Source organism: Babylonia areolata, chromosome 18 (assembly GCF_041734735.1).
Source record: "Babylonia areolata isolate BAREFJ2019XMU chromosome 18, ASM4173473v1, whole genome shotgun sequence".
NCBI lineage: Eukaryota > Metazoa > Mollusca > Gastropoda > Neogastropoda > Buccinidae > Babylonia > Babylonia areolata.
The window spans coordinates 11464661-11487146 of NC_134893.1; the positions used below are offsets into that span (position 1 = coordinate 11464661).

Sequence of the window (22486 nt, forward strand, 5' to 3'; positions counted from 1 at the left end):
ACAACAACCAAACAACCAGGAAGAAGTGTATCACACAGAACCCACATGTGATCAAATATTGAACCCACTTATGGATCAAACATTGATGTCATACACACACAGGGTTTTAACTGATGACTGAGGCCTGGATTGTGTGAATATAGAGTGATTTGTTTCCTGCCTGACTGGCACCATGCCTTCACTCCACAGTGGATGGACATCGGTTAGGAATTTCTTGCTCACTGTTTCCTTATATGTAAACAAACACAGTTTTAGAATTTGATAAATTTGCTGTCCAGGCATAGGTCACACATCTTTTTCCCTTTTCTCTGTTCTTTTTTTTTTCTCTTTTAAAGCGGATGTGGTGCAGCTTATATGAATCTGTTTGTTCATATGCTTTAACACCTCTTTTGAGGTTTAAGATTGAACAAAACTGAAACTGTCAAATAAAGGATAAAAGCAGTGTACTGAAACTTGTCATCATTCCACAGTGTTTTAATGTATTCACATATTTGTTTATTTTGATTGATCAATCTATTTGATCTTATGTAAATGTTTTACCCGAACCTAGGATAGAGTATCTAGGCCTAGTGTGTTGGGGTTTAGGCATAGGTCAGGCATATGCCCCTGTTTTTGTTCGTTTTTTTTAGAGCAGAGGTGTAGCATATATGGATCACTCTGCATGCTTTGACACCTCCTTGAAAGTGAAAGTGAACTGTGCACAGCTGCGTCAGGAGATGAGGACAATGATCGAGGCCTCAGAGCAGGGCACCACGCGGGCCATGACCGACATGGACGTGCGTGTGCAGAGCATGAAGCAGAGGGTCAGCGGCCTGGAGCAGTCCCTGGACAGCCGCATCTCAGAGGTGTGTGGGGATTAGAATTGAATAGAACAGAATAGAATATGTCTTTAGTATCAAGTGAACCGGGATCACAAGGAATATTTGGGGGGGATAGTACATAAAAAAGTATAAACATAAAACGAAAATCATACACAGATAGTAGAATTTAGGATTTTTATTTTAGTGCTGACGTTATTGATGCTTCGCATTAAGGCTAATCTTTCTCTGTAGATAATGATATAACACCTATTTTTGGTCAGAGACCAAACTCTAAGCGCTTTACAAACACAGAGTAATATACACAGTAATCTGCCTTTCTTGGGACAGGCGACTGACAGTTGCCTTAAGGCACTCTTCGTTTTCCTGTGTCATTCAGTCAGGGTTCACTGACGCACACACATACATCTGTATTAGAATGGAGTTTACTACAGAACTTTTCCAAGGACAGCCATGGATTCTTTTACATGCATTAAGTGCATGCTGCACACAGGACCTTCAGTTTTATTGTCTCGTCCAGATGACTAGCATCCAGACCACCACTTAAGGTCCAGTGGAGGGAGAAAAAATTCTGGCAAGTGGGATTCGATCCCATGCCATCAGATTATCTCACTTCCTCAAGGCGGACACATAACCAGAAGGCCACCACTCCACATGGGAGGCATAGAGTGTGTTTTCTCTTTCAATCTTACAGTGTGCCTGGTGGAGCTGATGGTCAAGGGATTTTAGACATCTATCTGAGGGTTAGGTGACAGATTTTCATTTTAAGATTTTTTTAGGGGTGGTGGTGGTGGGGATGGGGAGAGAGGAGGTGAAGGGAGATGTTGCCAGGGAACAACATATTTTTTTAAGCAAGTCAGGAGGGTCCAGGGGGTTGCTATGATGTCTGTAGATAGTACTTTATTCACTTTGTTTTCACATGAGAGAGAACAATTTGATCAGGCCATAAAAATAAACTGTACACACTGGTTTCCTGAAAAAATTGTACGACTGTTAAAACCTGTGAAAGTGTTTTATGTGTCTGTTTTTTTGTTGTTGTTGTTGGTTTGTTTTTTTGTTTTTTTTTGTTGTTTTTTGGGGTGGTGGTGTTTGTTTTTTTTCCAGTGCTTTCATTGAGGGAATAATATAATAAGAAAACACAAGGAGCATTTTAACTTGTCACTTCACTACATGATAAAACGTTTGAACTAACTTGACAGTTTGATCAAAATGAAATGTTTAATCTTTGAAGATTGTTTTTAGAGTTTATGCAAGAGAGTACATATGGTTGTGATAGTATTATTATTACTGTGGTTTGCAAAAGAGTATGGTTGTGATATTAATATGATAAATGTGGTTTGCAAAAGAGTACCTACGGCTGTGATACTAGTGTGATAACTGTGGTTTACAAAAGATTAGATGTGGGTGTGATATTAATATTATTACTTTGGTGTATGTCTTTTTTTTTGTCTTTTTTTGTCTTTTTTTTTTTTTTGCTTGCTGTAGTTGTCAAACAAACTGATGAAGGCACAGAGGGTAAAAATCACTATCTGTTATTTGAATGTCATGTTACACATATATCATAGGAAGTAATTGTACTTTAGGACTAACACGTAGTTTGTGACAAGAAGAGAATACTGAATGTGTCTGGGGTTGTTTTTTTTTTTTTTTATACCTCTGCTGTGCGTGGAGAATGTGACTGTTCTATATGTTGATGTGTTTTGCGATTGATATTATTGTTAAACAAACCATTGTACTCTTGCATGCAAAGTTTGTCAGTTACATTTTACATAAAGTTCTGTAGTCTGAAGTAGCATTCCAATGATTGGGAACAAAATATGATGATATAATACAAAGCATTTTTTTTTTTTAAACACATGTGTGCACGTATGTCATGTGCATGCATGTGCACACACAGCATGTGTGTATAAATACAAACACCTACACGTGTCAACACATGCATGCAGGCACATGTGCACACAAAGGCACACACATGTGTGTGCATTCATGCATGCTCGCGCGCGCACGCACACAGGCACACACACAGAAGGGAAGATAAACACACACACACACACACACACACACACACACACACAGAAGGGAAGATACATGAATGCATACACCATTGAATGTTGAATGAGTACTAATGAAAATAAACAATGTGACATTTGCATGCTGGTATATAGATGGCCAACTTACACCTTAATCCAGAGGTAACACTGTTGTATGAATGTTGGATTTTCTTCCGTTTTGTTGTTTCCTTGATGAGGAGGAGAAAGATTACCGTTATTAGTATTACTTCTTATCATTATCAGTTTATATTTCTGTTGCTTTTTTTAATAGTTTGATCTGTTTAATTGTTTTAAAACTACTTGCTTTTAAAGTGGATTTCAGTTGTTCTTTTTTCAAAGGGGGATGGGTGTGGGGGGAGTGCAGGGTTATATGGTGAAGAGACAGTACTTTGATTCAAATCTTGCTTTGTTTAACCCATTTGACCCTGGGGAGCTGACTGCCTTGGCAGGCTTCCATGCCATATTGATACAGAAAAAATGCAGAAAGTATGATGTTTTCCCTCCAGTATCATGTGTGGATGCATCCAGAAATATTGTAGAAATTGTTTCCCTTTCCTTGTAAGTTATGCACATGTAGAAATGTGAAAACCGTTTTAATGAGACAAATTTTGATGCCGGAGAAATGCTCAGAAATCATGATGATGTTCTTCAAGAATTACATGTAGAAGCATCCATAAATACTGTAGAAATTCCTTCCCTTTCCTTGCAATTCCTGCGCACGTAGGAACATGAAGACTGTTTTGATGAGACAAAATTTGATGCCAGAGAAATGCTCAGGCACAGGGTTCAGTGATTTTTTTTTTTTTTTTTTTAATGACTGGCATTCTGTTTGTTTTGATTTGGTTTTTTTGTTGCTGTGTATTTGCTATTTTATGTATCAGTGTGGTATCATTTCTGTAGTGCTCACTCTCACACTTCCCCACACTGTGTTGTTGTTTTTTCTTTTCCTTTCCTTTATCAAGAGTGTGTGTGTGTCATATGTGTCAACGGCAGTTGTCTAGTCTCGTTTAGTGTTGAGAAGAATCTACTACTGATGTCTTGTGTGTTTGTGCCTGTCTTTCCCTCTCTCATTCTCTGTCACTCTGTCTCTGTTCCCCGCCCACTCTCGCTGTCTCGCTCAGTTTCTTTCATTTCTGTGAATATGTGATTTTCTGTGTGTGTGTGTGTGTGTGTGTGTACTCGCACACGCACACATTTGTGTGTGTGTGTGTGTGTGTGTGTGTGTGTTATATCTTCATTAGTAAGCTTTGATATCTATTTACAGAACTTTTTTTTTTTAAATGATTTTTATTGTGGATGTAAATGAGTGTATACAATTTTAAGTATGTCTATGAAATAAGAGGGAAGGTGTGTTTATGTGCATGTGAGCATGTGTGTGTGTGTGTCTGTCTGTTTGTGTGAGTGTCTGTTTGTGTGTGTGTTTGTGTGTGTAATGCATTCGTACACATGTGTGTGTGTGTGTGTGTGTGTGTGTGTGTGTGTTTTATGTGTATGTTCGTGTGTTACAAATAGCAAATGTTCATCTGATTATTGGTGAACATTTCTTTTACTTTGTTACATTTTCTGTGGACATATTAGGTTTAAAATAATGTATACATGTGGAGAGTGTGGGATAGAGGGTGTGGCTGTGCATGCAAGTAAGTGTGTGCGTGTGCCCTGGGTATATGTGTGTATGAGTGTATATGGTGTAAACAATATTAAAACCTTTGTCTTTTCCCCCCACATGCTTCCATGCAGTCTGTGGAACTGAATGAGGTAAAAAAACAAAAACAAGCAAACAAAAAAAACAACCCACCAACAAAAACAGCTTGTTACTTTATGTTTCATTCCAGTGTCGTAGGACACATGTGTATTGGATGTTTGTTTGGGGCAAGTACCAAAAAACAACATTCATTCCAAGCTGACTCCAACAAGAGCAAAAAAACAGAAAGAAAAAGAAAATGTGATATTATGTGCTTCAAATCATGGAGCTGACTCAAGCAGGGAGATTCTGTTGACATTATTGTTATGTTTTGTTCATCTTTTTTTTCCCCCCCTTTTTTTAAATAAATTTTTTTAGAGGATAAAGGAAAGAGAGAGTAGGAACTTGTCAGTAGCTCTCTCTCTCTCTCTCTCTCTCTCTCTCTCTCTCCCCCTCCCTCTCTCTCTTTCTGTTTCAGTACAGCAGGATTTATTTGATATTTTCATCCTTTCATTTCCATGTGTAATTTGTTTTGGATTTATGGTCGGGCATTTCGCTTTCCAATGCTTTTAATGGGTATACTGTTCTTATTAAAAAGAAAAAGGAAAAAAAGGTGTATTTGTGAAAAAAAAATTCATATATGAATCCTCGTGGTGACGAATTTCATTTTATTATTGAGTGTCCAAATCTTTCTGATCTTTATAAAAAAAAAATATTAAAAAAAAGTTGCCTGATAAATATTCATGTAGATTTTCTCTATTCTCATTTTGTGAATTTTTTTCAGCAGGCAAACAGGTTGTGGTTAAGACTTCGTAAATCTTTAAAACTTGCAATATTGCATGGAACGCTTTCATGCAGTTGGAAGAATGTTAACCCTCATTAAAATTTTTACCTTCGATTGAAGCAAACCTAACTGTATACTTTGTTGATGTTGTTTTCTGAAATCCTCCGTGCCCTCAGCATTCTGATGCAGTTGAGAAAATGTTAACCCATATATATATATATATATATATATATTATATGTATAGTTATATAGTTTTTTGTTTGTTTGTTTTTTTGTTTTGTTTTGTTTTGTTTTTTGTTGTTGTTTTTTTCCTTGATTGAAGCAAACCTGTGTTCTTTGATGATGTTGTTTTCTGAAGTACTCCATGCCCCCTGGCAGTTGTCAAAAGTTAGTTAAATCTGTGAATTAATGTGGTGTGCAGGCCACTGCCATGCTGGCCCAGAACATCCGGGAGAAGGTGGAGTCCATCTCCCTGTGGCAGGACGTCACCAGCCAGACCATCCGGGAGCTCAACCAGGCCATCCAGCAGATGCCCAACGATGTCAGTCGGGTCACCGTTATTTTGTCACAGCCTTCACCTCCACTGCCCATCTCACTCAGCTCTCAGACCCTCTCAGATTCAGTGATTTTTCTCAGATTCAGACACTGCAGTCAGTCACTGCTTTATCACTTGTCTCTGTACCTTCCGTACCTGTGATATGGATACTTATATAGTGCCAATCCTCAGTCGGAGACCAAGCTCTAAGGCCCAAAGGCCAAAGGCCACACAAGGTCATTTGCACATCAGGCTGCCTACCTGGGTAGAGCCGACAGATGGCTGCCATTGGGCACTCATCATTCGTTTCCTGTGTCATTCAGTCAGATTTCTAGCAGGCATACATACACACTCAGACAGATATGTAACATTTTACATGTATAACTGTTTTATTTATTTATCCTGCCATGTAGGCAGCCATATTCCATTATCAGGGGTGTGCATGCTGGGTATGTTCTTCTTTCCATAATCCACGGAACACTGACATTGATTACAGGATCTTTAATGTGTGTATTTGATCTTCTGCATGCATATACACATGAAGAGGGTTCAGGTACTAGCAGGTCTGCATATATGTTGACCTGGGAGATTGGAAAAATCTCCACCCTTTACCCACCAGGTGCCATTTCCAAGATTCAAACCCAGGAACCTCAGATTGAAAGTCCAACACTTTAACCACTTGGCTACTGCGACAAACGTCCTCTTTCACTTTGTCAGATCCCTGCACTCAGCTGTTTCAAGTCCGGTCTCCCTTCCCTCTTTCCATGTATGGCTTCTCTAGCCTTCTATGTACATTCACTTTTAAAGTTTGCTTTTATCCCTTTGATTCACAGTCATGCATGTGTCTGAATGTCTGGTGTGAAAGCACTTTTATTTTCTCTGCACAAGATTCAGCACAATGTTAATGCACTTGTTATTGTCATTATTACAATTTTTAAAAATTGCAACACAAATCTGTAGATATCATTGTAAACTAAAGTAGCATTTTTCTTGTTGTTTATCAAAAATAATAAAACTGCTTTGAAATTCACCTGCAAGAAAAGGAAACCATCATGCATATATGTGCACACTGGTGTCACAGTTTTCTTAACCTCTTTTGGTGTGATTGAACTATGGTGTCCTTGGATACAAATAGCCAACCAGCATCGTTGTCAGTTGTGATAAAACTGTGGAGTTTGTACAATCAGTAGAGGTAGCTATAGTTTATGATGACAATGACTGAACAACTGTGACTGTACATTGCTTTTGACATTGGTGAGTCAAACATTCTTCTTCTTCTTTTTTTTTCCAGATATATTCGATTGAAGAGAAACAGAAGCTTCTGAAATCTGAAATGGAGTCCAGGGTGACAACAGAAGCAGAAAGCAGGCAAGTGTTCCACCGACATTAGACTGACTGACTGCTTTCATATTTGCATTGTTCATGTATGTGTGTGCATGAGAGAGAGAAAGAGAGAGAGAGAGAGTAGTCAGCCAGCAGTACTGGTGTTCTACTGTGTGAGTGAATTACTTTTTTTTTTTTTTTTTTTGCTGCCCCATCATCTGCACCGTTTCAGTGGCATTACTCCCACGCCGCTCATTTAGATTCCCTCATACACGGCCACACCCGGGTTCATCCTTTGCAGTTCTCAGCGTCGGCAGTCCACAGGGAACCATCGATGTTAGGTCGCCAGGAGGCCACACACCAGAAGAGACCCTGCACTGCTGCTGAGTCACTTCGGTGGTGTTCAGTGGTGCCTGTTCTGTTTTAACGTACTTAGGACACGTGAATTACATATTTGTTAAAGGTACTAAAGGCAGTGCACATGCACGCACACACATGTACACACACACACACACACACACACACACTTGCACATGCACTCACACTTGCACATATACTCACATAAACCAACCCTTACACACACATGCATGCATATGCATATTTTCGTTCTCATATGTGTACGCATATAGAAAGAGAGAGAAGAAGACTGAGGCGGGTGAAGGGGGAAGAAAGATATCAAAGTAGCATTCCTTTGCTCTGCGCTCACCTGTGTGTGACTTAAAAAAAAGAAAAGGGGGAAGTGGGGGTGGTGTGAGCAAATAAATATTTTCAGTTTGGTAATACATCATTTGATTAATTGGTTGATTTTGGTATTTGCGTACTATATTTTTTATACATTCATGTCTTTTTCATTTTTATCCAACAAGAAATATAATGGCTTATGTTATGATAAACAGGCAACAGTATTTTTGTGCTCATTTCAGGACACATTGTGTTATGGTTGAACCAACGTGAGGATAAACAAGCCCAGCCTTAAAACCTACCTCTTTTCAAATTACCTCCTGTGTACACTCCCTTTTTCCACCCATGGTTTCTGTACCCTGCATGTATAATTTTTTCTTTCAAACTCTTCAGAGTTTGCATGTGTGTGAAAGCAGGGCGCTTTGATTTTTTTTTTTTTTTTTTTTTGGCACAAGATTCAGTGCTGTATGAATACATTAATTATTAAACTTAGGCGTTAGAGCATTTTCATTTGTTTCTATAAAAAAAATTTAGTTTTTCAGTTTCATTTTCTCAGTGTGTCACTGCCTTTGGACAAATCCATATACACTACACCACATATGCTAGGCAGATTCCTGACCAGCATCATAACCCAATGCGCTTAGTCAGGCCTTGAGTGCATGCATGTATATTTGTGTACCTATCAGAATGGATTTCTTCTTAAGAAATTTTCCAGAGGACAACACTTTTGTTGCCAAGGGTTCTTATCCAGTGCGCCAAGTTAATGCTGCACACGGGACCTCGGTTTATCGTCTCATCCAAATGACAAGATACTCAGTTTGATTTTTCCAGTCAAACTTGGGAGAAAGGGCAAGAGCGGGAATCAAACCCTCACCCTCAGGGACACTGTATCAGCAGATGAGCGTCTTATCCATTCTGCTACCTTCTGAGAAAATTCTAGTGCTATATTTAGCAGAGTGATGGCCTAGAGGTAGCGCGTCTGCCTTGGAAGCGAGAGAATCTGAATGCGCTGATTCAAATCACGGTTCAGCCACCGATATTTTCTCCCCCTCCACTAGACCTTGAGTGGTGGTCTGGACGCTAGTTATTCGGATGAAACAATAAATCGAGGTCCCGTGTGCAGCATGCATTTAGCGTATGTAAAAGAACCCACGGCAACAAAAGGGTTGTTCCTGGCAAAATTCTGTAGAAAAATCCACTTCAATAGGAAAAACAAATAAAACTACACGCAGGAAAAAATACCAGAAAAATGGGTGGCGCTGTTGTGTAGCGACGCGCTCTCCCTGGGGAGAGCAGCCCGAATTTCACACAGAGAAATCTGATGTGATAAAAAGAAATACAAATACAAATACAAAATACATTTATTATGAAATTATTATGCCAACGCTGGGCTTGAAATCATGTATTGACGTAAGCTTACAGTTGGGCCAACAGCACAGTGAGAGCTGTATGATCAATGGTTTTTTCAATCCCAATGCTGACTGTCCTAAAACCTTCTTGGCCGAGAGAGTGGGGATGTAACTTGGGCAAGACACTCTCAACTATAATCAAATTCTAGCCCAGATAGTCAGGACAGCAGATGCCTCCTCTGCTGTTCTGATGGTCATCGTCAGACACGGCTGACTATCATACAGTCATGCATCATCAGATTGCTTTGTATCTGTTTGGACAACAGAATCCGAGATGTGGAGAACCTGAAGCAGGAAGTGGCAATGCTGAGCCAGAGGAAACAGCCCCAGGTGGCCACTCAGCAGGACCTGCAGGAAGTAATGACAGGGGGATCTAGAGGAGGGATGGGTGGATGATGGTCACTTGACAGCCAGTTGTACTGTATTTGAAAGGATGGTGTGTGTGGGGGGGGTGTGTGCATGTGTGTGTGTGTGTGTGTACACGTGTGTGTGAGAGAGAGAGAGAGAGACCCACACACACACACCGAGAGACAGATTGAGAGAGAGAGATCGGTATCAGTATCAGTAGCTCATGAAAATGATTGGATGTGTTGTTTGTTTGTCTGTGTGTGTATATGTATGTATGTGTGTGTATGTGCATGTGTATTTGTGTGTGTGTCATTTTTTGTGTAGGAAGTGTACAATGTGTGTGTACAACTGATGGAGTACTGATATTCAAACACACACACACACACACACACACACACACACACACACACAGACTCGTGCACGTACGCACACAAAACTGTACACAATTTATTTTCCATTCGCTCTGGTTTCTATAAATCTCTTCTCTTTTTCACTGTCTTCCCCCCTCTGTGTGTCTGTATGTATGGCAAGGCATGCGTGCATAATTATGTGGGTAAAGACAAAGTCACTAAACATTTGAGTCTTTTCCATAACCCTGTGGTAGCCCCTGTACAGGAAAACAATCCACATTGGGTCTTGTGTACAAGGAGGCCGACATTTAATGGATTCCTTCAGCAAGGTTCCAAGGTGGTACAGGGTAGAGTAGTGCATGTGTGTGTGTCTGTGTGAAGCAAGGGTTGGTGTGTGTGTGTGTGTGTGTGTTGTTCAGGTCCAGGCCACCGTGCGCAAACTGGCGGAGTCGGTGCAGACTGTGAAGACTGTGCTGGGAATGAAGATCCAGTCAGAACAGAAGCTGGTGAGTCTGTCTGTTTGTCTCATGATTGACAAATGGTAAAGAGTGGTAACTCTCCATTCACAAGGCACACAACTTCTAGTGTTTGTCTCTTGCCTTTATCATAAATTCTTCTTGTTGCTGAAGATTTGTTCATTTATTTGTTTATGTTTAATTATTACATTTTTTTTTTTTTCGCTGCCGTAGCGTATGCACTGTTTCATTGGCATTATTCCCAAGCAGCTCATTCTGAGTCCCCCATGCACAGCCACACCCACGTTCGTCTGTCACAGCACCATCATCAGCAGTCCACAGAGAACTACTGGTTTTAGGTCGTCAGGAGGCCACACACCAGAGAAGACCTTTTGCAGCTGCTGAGTCACACGGGTGGTGCTCAGTTGTGCCTGATCTAAGGTACTTTGGACACCACATACTAAGCCCTGTGCAAATGAAAGAAATCGCTTGATCGTGGAGCCGGGCTTAGTGAGTGTCCCCCCTAGGATGGAGGCCGCCACTGCATCCTTCCAACAACAGTCCCCCATGAATCTGCCAACACTGAAGACCTTGAAAGGACTCGCCTCAAGCATGGAGGTGGAGGGGGATTGAAACTGAGGTCACCATGAGAGCAAGGCATGAAAGGTCACAGAATTTGGGACTTCATGTATTTTTTGGTGTCCTTGTTTTGTGTGTTGTTGTTTTTTTTCATTTTGTGTTTATATCAGATAATTTCTGGAACACAACCAGAGTCAAACCCAGTGTAGTGTTATTTCAGCATGGGCTTGTTAGTGAGAAAAAGCATGAAGACAAACTTAACAATTCATGCATGAAACTTGTGAGGGGAAATTTTTTTTCTATTCTTATCATTTCAAGTTTGTTGGGTTGTTGTTGTTGTTGTTTTACATGCTGTTTGGAGTATGGAGGATCTTAAAAATATCAAAGAACACAACATAGTAAGCCTGGAGACAAAATCAGATGAGAATTGGTTGAATTTTTTTTACAGAAATTTAAACCCCCCCTCCACCCAGCTGCCCCACCCCTTCTTCCCACTACCCCCCCCCCCCCCCACCCCACCCCCTCACACACATGATTTTTCACAGAAAACTAACAAAGAAATTAGATTGATTTGTCAAACTTTATTTTTTTCTAATACCACAGATATTTATTCTTTGAAGATTATTCTGTTCACATTTCTCACCACTGGATTCAAGGAGCTGAAGTTGGTGAAAACCGATAAGGATTGTCTCCCATTCCATTAATGGAATGGCACTTTTCTTTTTAGTGACACCCTTTCTGCCTGGCTGTCTTCTTTTCTTCACTTGTCGGTCATTAAATGTATCTTTTTTTTTCTCCATATTTCTTTCTCTGTAAAGCAATCATGGATATCAACTAGTTAAGTCTCAGTTACAGTTGTGGCAGATGTCCCAGTGACAGATGCATGAGAAGTCCTAGTTACAGATGTGTGACATCCAGTGACAGATGTGTGAGAAGCAGTGGCTGGTTGTTTACAGAGAATTTCAGGTATTGAAGACCTCCAGACACAGATCAACAGTCTCAAAGCACAGATCGGCATGCACCCCACAGTGGGCTCTGTCCCTCTGTACATGCGCACAGACGCTGATGCAGCCTTCGACATGGACAGTTTCCTCCAGCGCAATGAGGCGGACGGCATTCCGTTCCGAACAGCAGGCTACGGTAAAACCAACATGACCCCTGACAGGTCAGAGGCAGCTCCTCAGCCCACAGTGGGGTCCAGACACGGAACTCTGAACCAGATCAGCCAGCAGTCTCCTCACAGGAACGGCAGACAGGTGTACAGCCCTCGGCGCCAGACCCCGGAAACCAGAATGCACCTGGCGACCAGTCTCAAGACCCCCACCCCGGCCCCGGAAATTGAAGTGCCCCTGACCACAGAGCCAGTGTACACCCAGCAGCCGGCCTCCAAACCCCCCACCCCTGCGGCAGACCCTGGCATCCAACACGAGGATCCTTACCACGCCAAGGAGGCACCTTCCAATCCCCCCTCACCTCAGGCTGACAACGCCCAGCCCTCTGTCCTGAAAGCTGAAACCCCAACAAACACGGACCCCTACCATGCAAAACCACAGGCGTCAAAGCCCACCACCCCACAGAACGGTAAAATCCGACTGAATGAAACGCCTCCACCAAAGGAACCCTCTGCCAAGCCAGAGGATGAGGAAGAAAAACCTGATGGAGAGAACCCAGGGAAGAACCCCCCCCAGACCCCCAAGACAGTGCGCACTGATGGGACGGGGGCTCAAATGTTCATGAACCAGGATGATGTCTTCTCTGACGAGGACGACTGGGGGCCGTCAGAGTACGAGCAAGACACGGCTCGGGACTCCCAGGCTGATAAAGACGAAGCGCAGAAAGGGTCCAAGTATGAGAAAGCTAACACAGCTCGCACCGACAACACCGCCCCCCCAAAGGACCAAGGAGATGGTGACACCACTGCTCGAGACATTCTGGCCAACATCTAGTTGCCTGTATGAGGACATCAGTGGCTTGCCTGGTATATACGTTTGGGCCGTTGCTGTGTATCTAACTCACGTGGAGTGGTGTTGGTTTCACTTTACCTGTGTGGTTGGACTGGAGTGCTTCAGGAGGAGTGATGTTGTAATCCTTGGACTCTGTACTGAGCTTAACTTGTCACTGGTAATTTAATCTTTGCAGTTTGAGTGCAATATGCTTTCTATACCACTTATTATATTTCAGTATTATTGGGTGGATATATAATCTATGTGCGTGTATGTGTGTGTGTGTTTGAACATAAATATATACATGCACTTGAATAGAATCGTACTCCAGTTTCTCAGTAGTAAATCATTTTCCTTGTTGGGAAGAAATGTTACATTAGTTATGTTCAGTTGCCCAAAGACACTAGTTTGATGCACTAACCACAAAAATCTGTTGTTTGATTGCAGAGACTGAAATCACATGTATTTAGCTGTGGAATGTGTTCAAAAACTGTTGATGTGCTTGGATATAATCAAGGATATAATCTCATATTACTTTGTGTGATCAATATTTTTTGACAAAGTGCCTTTCTTTCCCTGGAGGACAGTTTAAAATACTGACAACAGCAAAGTAAACAACTATACTCACTTGTATTTGTTTTGTGCCAGTGAATGGCATTGTATGTGTTTTATGATTGTGAGTCCATGGTACCTATGAAAAATGAAGGCATGTGACAACCATGATGACAATGATAATTATCTTAGTAATAATGGTAATGTGCATGTATGTAGCATTTACCCTGCAGTAAGCTGTAAGAATCCTTCTGATAGTGCTGATACTCAGTATTTGTGCTGTGTAACAGTTAACACTTTCATGTGTATGCTAATCCATTTGTACATGTGTGTGTGTGTGTGTGTGTGTGTGGTGTTTCACGGCACACTTTGCAGCGTTCAGGATGACACCAGGCGTTTGGAGGAAGATATCGAAGACCTGCGAAGGCAACTCAAACCCTTGGTCAACGACCCTCATTTTGTGAAGGGTGATGATAATGATGGTGAAAACAACAATGCCAACGATGAAGGTGTGAATCGCTGGAGTGTGTACAATGCCTACAGGTAACGTAGGAGTAGCTGCATGCTTGTGCACATTTTTGTCTTTGTTTCCTACACCAAAAATACAGATATGCCATTAGGCCTTTCAGCTTTACTTGTGAAGTTTATCAGTGGCAGTAATTATCATTGTCATTGAGATCAGTGTGTATGCAGGATAAATGTTTATGCTTGCCTTCCTTTTCATTTATATATATATATGTGTGTGTGTGTTTAAACACTGGAATAAATTTCAACAGTATTAATGTACAAGCATGAAAGGAAGTAAAAAAAATGCTTAACCAAATCTCAAATGACAGTGAATTCTGGGATGTAGACTGTGGACTGAACAGTACAACAATTCAAACAGTGATTTTGCTTTCTTCCATGTGAATTCTACTTTCTTTTGTTCAAAAAGTCTTTAATTGAACACGGAAACATGTCTTAGATAAAAGATTATATGATCCCAATATCATGTTTACAATTAAGAATATTTGATGGAGAAACCCACATGCAACAACTTACGTGTGTTTATCTTGTTGTATATATTTAACTAAACACTGAAGCAGTTCCCCTCCCAGCCGTTTTGGTGTAGGTAACTTTTTATTATATGTGAATGCACTGGCATGCTAGCTGGCATGAAAGGCAGAAGGGGTCCAGTGGTTTCATGTTGTGATGGTGGTGTTGTGGTGTTGTTTGTCGTGGCTGTGGTGTGTGCTGTCACTGTGATGTTGACCAGGAGTGGCTGAAGCTGTTTTCAAGGCATGCTGGTGATGGTGTATCGTTTTTGGGTTGTTGTTTTTTTGCCCTGATGCTTCTCTTGCTGTTTGATTTGCTTTGCTGCAACCCCTGTCTGTATTTATTGTGCTGTGATGTGCACATTTCGTGATTTCCTTTTGTTTTAAATGAGACAAGACTGATAGACAAACACACAGTGCAGAAACAGTTCCATAGACAGACTTATGTTGCTTATTACTGGATCTTTCACAAACATAGAATAGTTATCTATTTAAGTGTATTTGCTGCAGACACAGCCATGTTGACTTTCTTTCTGAGAAATGTTATTTTCATGTACTTGCTTACAACTTCGCATGTTATGTTTTGCTGTCTTTTAGTCAATGCTCATCCCTTTAAAGTAACCAAACAGCTTGTGCACGTCCTTTGATAATGACACGGCTTGTTTTGTCTGTGTCAGTGTCAGAGTCAGAGCACATTCTGTTGTGTAGCAGTTACATACTACTTCTGTTGTTTTCACTTGCTGTCTTGCTTGTACAGTCCAGTTCTAACCAATATTCACCATGTCTAAAGTGTTGGAAAATTGTGCAACATTGACATGAAGGTTGACGGGCGCAATAGCCGAATGGTTAAAGCGTTGGACTTTCAATCTGAGGGTCCCGGGTTCGAATCTCGGTGACGGCGCCTAGTGGGTAAAGGGTGGAGATTTTTCCGATCTCCCAGGTCAACATATGTGCAGACCTGCTAGTGCCTGAACCCCCTTCGTGTGTATATGCAAGCAGAAGATCAAATACGCACGTTAAAGATCCTGTAATCCATGTCAGCGTTCGGTGGGTTATGGAAACAAGAACATACCCAGCATGCACACCCCCGAAAATGGAGTATGGCTGCATACATGGCGGGGTAAAAACGGTCATACACGTAAAAGCCCACCCGTGTGCATACGAGTGAACGCAGAAGAAGAAGAAGACATGAAGGTTGGGAACAGAAATAGGGAAGATGAACATATGGGGCTGTATTTTCCCAGTGTGTGTTTAGACCATGAAAGATCTTTCATCAACCACTGGCTGTTGTCCTTTTTGTGGTTTTTCTCCACTTTTCAGTTTGTTAACAATGTGATTTGTTATTGTTTGTGGGAAAATTAATCTGTCATATTTAATGCTTCAGTCGTAAGTTTATGCTGAAACTTTGTTAGCTTTTGATGGGAATGCAGCTTTCTTTGATGCGGTTCATGCTAATGGATTTGCGTCTAGGCTTACTGAATTTGATGATAACTGCACTGGGAAAGGTGTGTGTGTTTGAGAGAGTGTGTGTGTGTGCGCATGTATGCAAGTGTGTATATGTATGTGTGTGTATGTACATGTGCGGGAGTGTGTGTGTGTGTGTGTGTGTGTATATGTGTGTGTGTGTGTGTGTGTGTGAACTGAGACGTGTATGCATGATAAATTAGAAATACTCAGTTCAACATGTCCCAGACTTGTCTTTCAAACTTTCATTTTGTTTCTGAAGTCTGTTCTGCATTTCTCTGTGTGTTTTGTTGTGTATTTCTGCACAGTAATTCTTTTCACTGTCTCTTTTGATGTGCTGAAATTGAGACTGTGAAAGGTGGCAGAGTGGTAAGACACTCATCTAGCAATACAGACTGTGAAAGGTGGCAGAATGGTAAGACACTCATCTAGCAATACAGACTGTGAAAGGTGGCAGAATGGTAAGACACTCATCTAGCAATACAGACTGTGAAAGGTGGCAGAATGGTAAGACACTCATCTAGCAGTACAGAGACTGTGAAAGGTGGCAGAGTGGTAAGACACTCATCTAGCAATACAACCCCTCTTTCACCTCTCTGTCTCCACCTTTTAAGTTCTTGATGCTGCTTTTCTTAGTGTTGGTTGGTAAAACCATTTTTGTCGGCATACTGTTCTTTGGTAAGCTTATTGTCATCAGTGACCGTTACATTGCTTGAGCAAAATATATTTTCTTTTCTTTTTTCTTTCCTTTTTTAATCTTAGCATAGAGGCTTACTAAAATCAAAATGCTGATATTTCTCATCCTTATTTTAAACATTTTTATATCAGTTTCATTTGTTGAATATTGTTACGAAGGAAAAGACTTCCAGCTTGCTGTAACGAAGCTCAGTTTTGATAAAGATACACTTGTTTACACTGTCTCTGTATCTCTCTCTCTCTCACACACACACACACACACACATACACACACACGCGCGCACACACACACACACACATACACACACACACACACACACACACACACACACACACACACATGGAGTTTTTCAATATTGGCTCTCATGTTTCCCTGTTTTCTTCTTCTTATAATATATATTATGTTAGCTAATTTTGTAATTACCTGAGCACAAATGTAATATATTTCAATCTGCAGCTTGCAGTTTATGTACAGCTCAGTATGTCAGCATGAAACACTGTATTCATAATGAATTAATTCTAAAATCAGTTCTCAGTTTTGCTCAGTGCATGAGAGCCATGTAAAATATCAAGCGTCCTCAACCTGACGTCATCTTCCACTTTACAGAATGTGCTTTTCTTTGTCTTTTGTCTTTGTATTGTATTGTATAACTCCTTTTGTCACAACAGATTTCTCTGTGTGAATTTCGGGCTGCTCTCCCTAGGGAGAGCGCGATGCTACACTGACAGCGTCATCCATTTTTGGGGTATTTTTTCCTGCCCGCAGTTTTATTTGTTTTCCTATCGAAGTGGATTTTTCTACAGAATTTTGCCATGGACAACACTTATGTTGCTGTGGATTCTTTTACGTGTGCTAAATGCATGCTGCACACAAGTCCTCGGTTTACCATCTGATCCGAATGACTAGTGTCAAGACCACCACTCAAGGACTAGTGGAGGGGAGAAAATACTGGCGACTGCCAGTGTGATTCGAACCAGTGCGCTCAGATTCTCTCGCTTCCTAGGCAGACGCATAATCTTTAGGCCATCACTCCACAGGTCTTTTGTCAAAACCTCACAATATAGCTTTCATTTTCCCTCTTGTTCTTTTTTTTTCTTATGTGCAGCACTTTCTGTATTCACCTCTCCCTTCTCTTCCTCCTTTCATTCAAACTTCTTGTCATGTTCTGTCTTTTTTTTAACATTGTCATTGAAAAGTGATTGTTTGCCTTCCTAATTAGTGGAGTGATGGCCTACAGGTAACGCGTCCGCCTAGGAAGGGAGAGAGAATCTGAGCGCGCTGGTTCGAATCACGGCTCAGCCGCCGATATTTTCTCCCCCTCCACTAGACCTTGAGTGGAGGTCTGGACGGTAGTCATTAGGATGAGACGATAAACCGAGGTCCTGTGTGCAGCATGCACTTAGCGCATGTAAAAGAACCCACAGCAACAAAAGGGTTGTTCCTGGCAAAATTCTGTAGAAAAATCCACTTCGATAGGAAAAACAAATAAAACTGCACGCAGGAAAAAATACCAAAAAAAAAGGGTGGCGCTGTAGTATAGCGACGCGCTCTCCCTGGGGAGAACAGCCTGAATTTCACACAGAGAAATCTGTTGTGATAAAAAGAAATACAAATACAAATAATTAGAAGTCAATCATTTGTTGAATCATGCAGATTAATTTTACAAAAGTAGATAAGTAGATGAATAAATAAATATATGAATAAATGAATAGAGAAGTAAATAAGTAAATATATAAATAAATGAATGAATAAATAAACAAACAAAAGACAGAACATTTCTCTTTAGTATTTGCAACAAAGTGAAAGAAGAGGCAATGGTTTTATTTTTGAAGTGCATGTCATAGACATATTTGATTTGAAAGATCAAAGGAAAACTTTGTGACATAGCAGTTTCTGTCAAGGAAATGTTTCATTTGGCCAGTTCATGTTTGTATTCAATTTCAGGTATCTTGTATGCTTTTCTTTCCTTTTTCTTTTTCCTGAATATAATCACTTTGCTGGGTGAATGTGAGTATATAATTATTTCATCGACTACCAGTTGACACCACATGTAATGCATGTTCATAACAATTAGTAATTTTTTATTCTTTCAAACATAATGGTATCAATGATTTTAATAAGTGGTCTTGTTTTTTTTCTAGAACATGTTAAAAAAAACGTACAGTTAATAAATAATTATTGTTTTCTCTCTCCCAAGTCATTCTTTTGCCTAAACTTTAATCTTTGACTCATGAAATACTGAAACAGTAGTTTTCAGTTGTTCATTCCAAAGCTCAATTCAATTTCCAGGTCATCAGAAACTTGTACAAGGTCATACTATCAGCAGAGTCAGATTGATTGTACTATCTTTTTTTTTTATATTAAATTTTACAGGTTGTCATAAACTTGCACTGTTACACTGTCAGTGAAGTCAGATTGATTGTGATTTTACTTTTTATAGTTTATTTATTTAAAAACAAGAAGCTCTGATGTTAACAATGCGGGTGCCGTGCCATAGCTGTGTGTGTAGAGCCGTGTTTCTCTCTGTCCCTCCTCTCTCCTGTAGATGGCTAACCTGGAAGTCACGCATCATGTATCTCAAGTGGCGGAAATCGTCCCGGAAACCAAAACTCCCCCCTCCGGCCCCTATAAGTCCCGGACCCAGCCAGCAACCAGAAGACAGCACCGCACAGCCTGACCCACCACCGCTGCCCTCTGGTGATCGTGACCTCAAAACTGGCGACAACGACAACAACAACAAGAAGGGAGATGGTTCCGCTGGTGGTGATGGTGGTGGTAGTGGTGAGGGTGCTGGAGGAGGGGATGGTCCTGCTTGGTAGTTGATGTAGGTATGTAGAAGGAAGGAACCAATCAGATGCTTCCATTTCAATACCTCTTTTTTTTTCTCTCTTTTTTTTTTTTTTTTTTTTTTCTCCTGTTTGTGCAGCACTCTTTGTTAGTGAAGTAGTGTCCACAATGTTAACGATTTTTTGTTGTTGTTTGTTTTGTGTTATTTTGTTTAGTTATCCTGTCTCTGTTATTTGTTATTGTTGTTTTCTTTCGTGTTTTTGATGCCTCTGCAGGTATTTTGCATTTCTGTTCTCAGTTCAGCAGCAATGAAACGTTGGTTGTTCTATGTGAGATACACGTCATTTGTGGTACCAGTAAATTATACACTTTATTTGTGATACCAGTAAATTTTAAATTGTATTTCCCAACTTTCTTTCTTTAAAAAAAAAAATTATTATTATTTTTTTTTTATGTTAAAGTCGATTTCCTCCTCCGAAGTAAAAAAAAAAAAAAGTATTGTTTTGTTATACCTGTCTTCTTATGTCTGACAGAAAAAGAAAAATGTATTTTTATGAATTATATCTGCAAAGTAGAGAGAGAGAGAGAGTGTGTGTGTGTGTGCGTGCATGTGTGTGTGTGTGTGTGTGTGTGTGAAGAAGAGCTTGTTTTATAATTAAAGTATTCTTTGGCGTTTGTTTTCAAATTTTTCATCAAAGTGAATATTTAAAAAATATGAATGAGTATAATGCTTCCAGTTTGCACACTGTAAATTATTCTGATTTTTATACAATAAATGGACAAGACATTGTCCACTGAAGACACCATTTTGCAAAACAAAATCAGATGTATCAAATATTACTGTGCTAATTTTCTGGCATTTCCGGTTTTCAAACTTTATTAATTTTTCTTAAAATTGTTTAAAATGGTTACAGAATAATTCAGATTTTATCACATGAGTCTGGAATATGCTTTATTCTATTTTTCATTTAATTAAAAAACAACACACACACACACACACACACACACACACACATGCACGCGTGCATGCACGCACGCAAACACGCACACACACACACACACACACACACAAACACCAACTGTGTCCTTTATTATCTTAAGTAAAGATGTTTTTACACCGTGAGATAATTGAGACTTTTTGAACACTGCTTTGAAGTTTTAAAAGAGACATTACAGCTCAACACTGCTGACTTCATTCTACTTTGCTGTGATTCTTGACAATGAAAAGTGTGTTGTTTTCATTAACTCACTCAGTACGGCCAGTCCTCTCTTCTCCTCAACACAGACCCCTCGGATGTCCAGTGGGTGTCTGAATGACCCAACCTTTAGCTTCCGTCGTCAGAATTGTGGTATTCTTTGTCAACATTCACCTCTTCAGTATAAGAGCCTTCCGCTTGCACTATTTTGATGATGGTAATTGGGGTGAAACGCTGTTAACGTCGTCTCTTTCGCCGTTCGTATGGAGAGAGTTAATGCATTTGCTCTTTTGTTTCTTCAGTGTGTTTGTTTTTGCCCCAGGTCGTATTCCTTTTTTCGACATAAAGAAACAACAGCTATGTTTTCTGTTTGTTTGGGATTATTCTCTTGAATCAATGTTTTATCTCATGTGAATCATTTTGAATTCATGAGTATGGGGTGCGGGGGTTATTTCTTCCAAATGTCTGATATTAACTATTATGTGGAGATATGTACCAGTATATATGTTTTGTTTTTTGGTGTTGTTTGTTTTGTTTTATCTAATGGGTGGGGCTACTGAGTGTATTGTCTTTTTTTATCCACTTTCCGTCCAACGAAAATTATTTTAGAGCCTTTCACGGGTTTGAGTCTTGTTGACCAGGACTGTTAAGAGAGGTGTGGGGTGTGTGTGTGTGTGTGTGTGTGTGTGTTAGATTTTGTCTTGAATACAAAGTCGACAGTTCATGAGTATGTGGCATCACATCAGAGTGTCATGAAAAATACTGGGATATCGAAACGAAAATAAGACTACCTGACAAAAAGACTGTAAAAATGATTATACACGTATCTGCAATCTGCATCATTTTATTACTTGTGATACTACTTTACTGCAGCTCTTGCTGCTGTTGCTGCTGTATCCACTAAGTTACTATATTGTAGACTTTGTTTCATTTGAATGCACAAAATAAGTAAATGTGTATCCATTTAAAAATAATTCATATTATAGACCCTTTTTTTTGCTGTTAACTGACCTGTTAGCTTTAATGTTTGAATATCAGCATTGTGTTTAGTATAATGTGCGGATGATGACGAACTTCATTTTTTCATGTTGATGCCAAAATAAACTCATGCCGAAAGAAACTCAAGTGTATCCATGCTTCAAACACTTTTTTTTTTTTTTTTCTTTGAACATGACTGCACATGCACATCTCACTGTCTCTGTCTGTCTGTCTGCCTCTCTGTATCTGTATCTGTCTGTCTGTCTCTGTCTCCCTCTGTCTCTCTGTCTCTCTCTCTCTCTCTCTCTCTTCTGATTATCAGAAACTTCAGAAGAGAGTTATATAATTACAAAGTACTACTTGCCATATTATCTGTGATAATCACGATGTAACGTTCCAGACATAACATACCAATAAATAAATAATTGCAAATTCGTAGTGGAGTCCTCGGCGTTTATGTGTCTGGTGCGATTGCTGAGGATATGTCTTTGTCTGTCAGTCTCTGGATCTCTCTGTGTCTGTCAGTCTGTCTGTTGTCTGTCTGTCTCTCCCGGCATCTCTCTCTCTCTCTCTCTCTCTCTCTCACACACACACCTTTTCTCTCAGACTGTGTCTCTGTGTGCTCAAAGGAGGCAAAAAAAAAAAAAAAATCATTTTAGCTGTAAGTAAGATGATTAGATTTGCAAATGTTGCCTAGTTATACTGTTGGAGTTAAAAAGACATTTGTGTTTTCTCAACTTTTATGTGACATTGTTGTGTATTTGAAAATGTTTGTTCTGGGCATGAAAAGATTATTTTGCAGTAATCCTCCATACTCCAAT

The 22486-nt window shown here is 40.1% G+C and overlaps 1 protein-coding gene across 3 annotated transcripts in view; it reads left to right on the forward strand.

Moving 5' to 3' along the window:
- Positions 1-19362, forward strand: part of LOC143292443 (uncharacterized) — a 39412-nt gene extending 20050 nt beyond the window's left edge. For all 3 annotated transcript variants that reach the window (XM_076602720.1, XM_076602718.1, XM_076602719.1), the window contains 7 exons: positions 705-845; positions 5756-5875; positions 7161-7237; positions 9549-9639; positions 10400-10486; positions 11971-12992; positions 19250-19362. In XM_076602720.1, coding sequence (XP_076458835.1) covers positions 705-845; positions 5756-5875; positions 7161-7237; positions 9549-9639; positions 10400-10486; positions 11971-12960 — 1506 coding nt within the window. In that variant the 3' untranslated portion in view covers positions 12961-12992; positions 19250-19362. The remainder of the gene's footprint in view (positions 1-704; positions 846-5755; positions 5876-7160; positions 7238-9548; positions 9640-10399; positions 10487-11970; positions 12993-19249) is intronic.
- The last annotated feature ends 3124 nt before the right edge of the window (positions 19363-22486 follow it).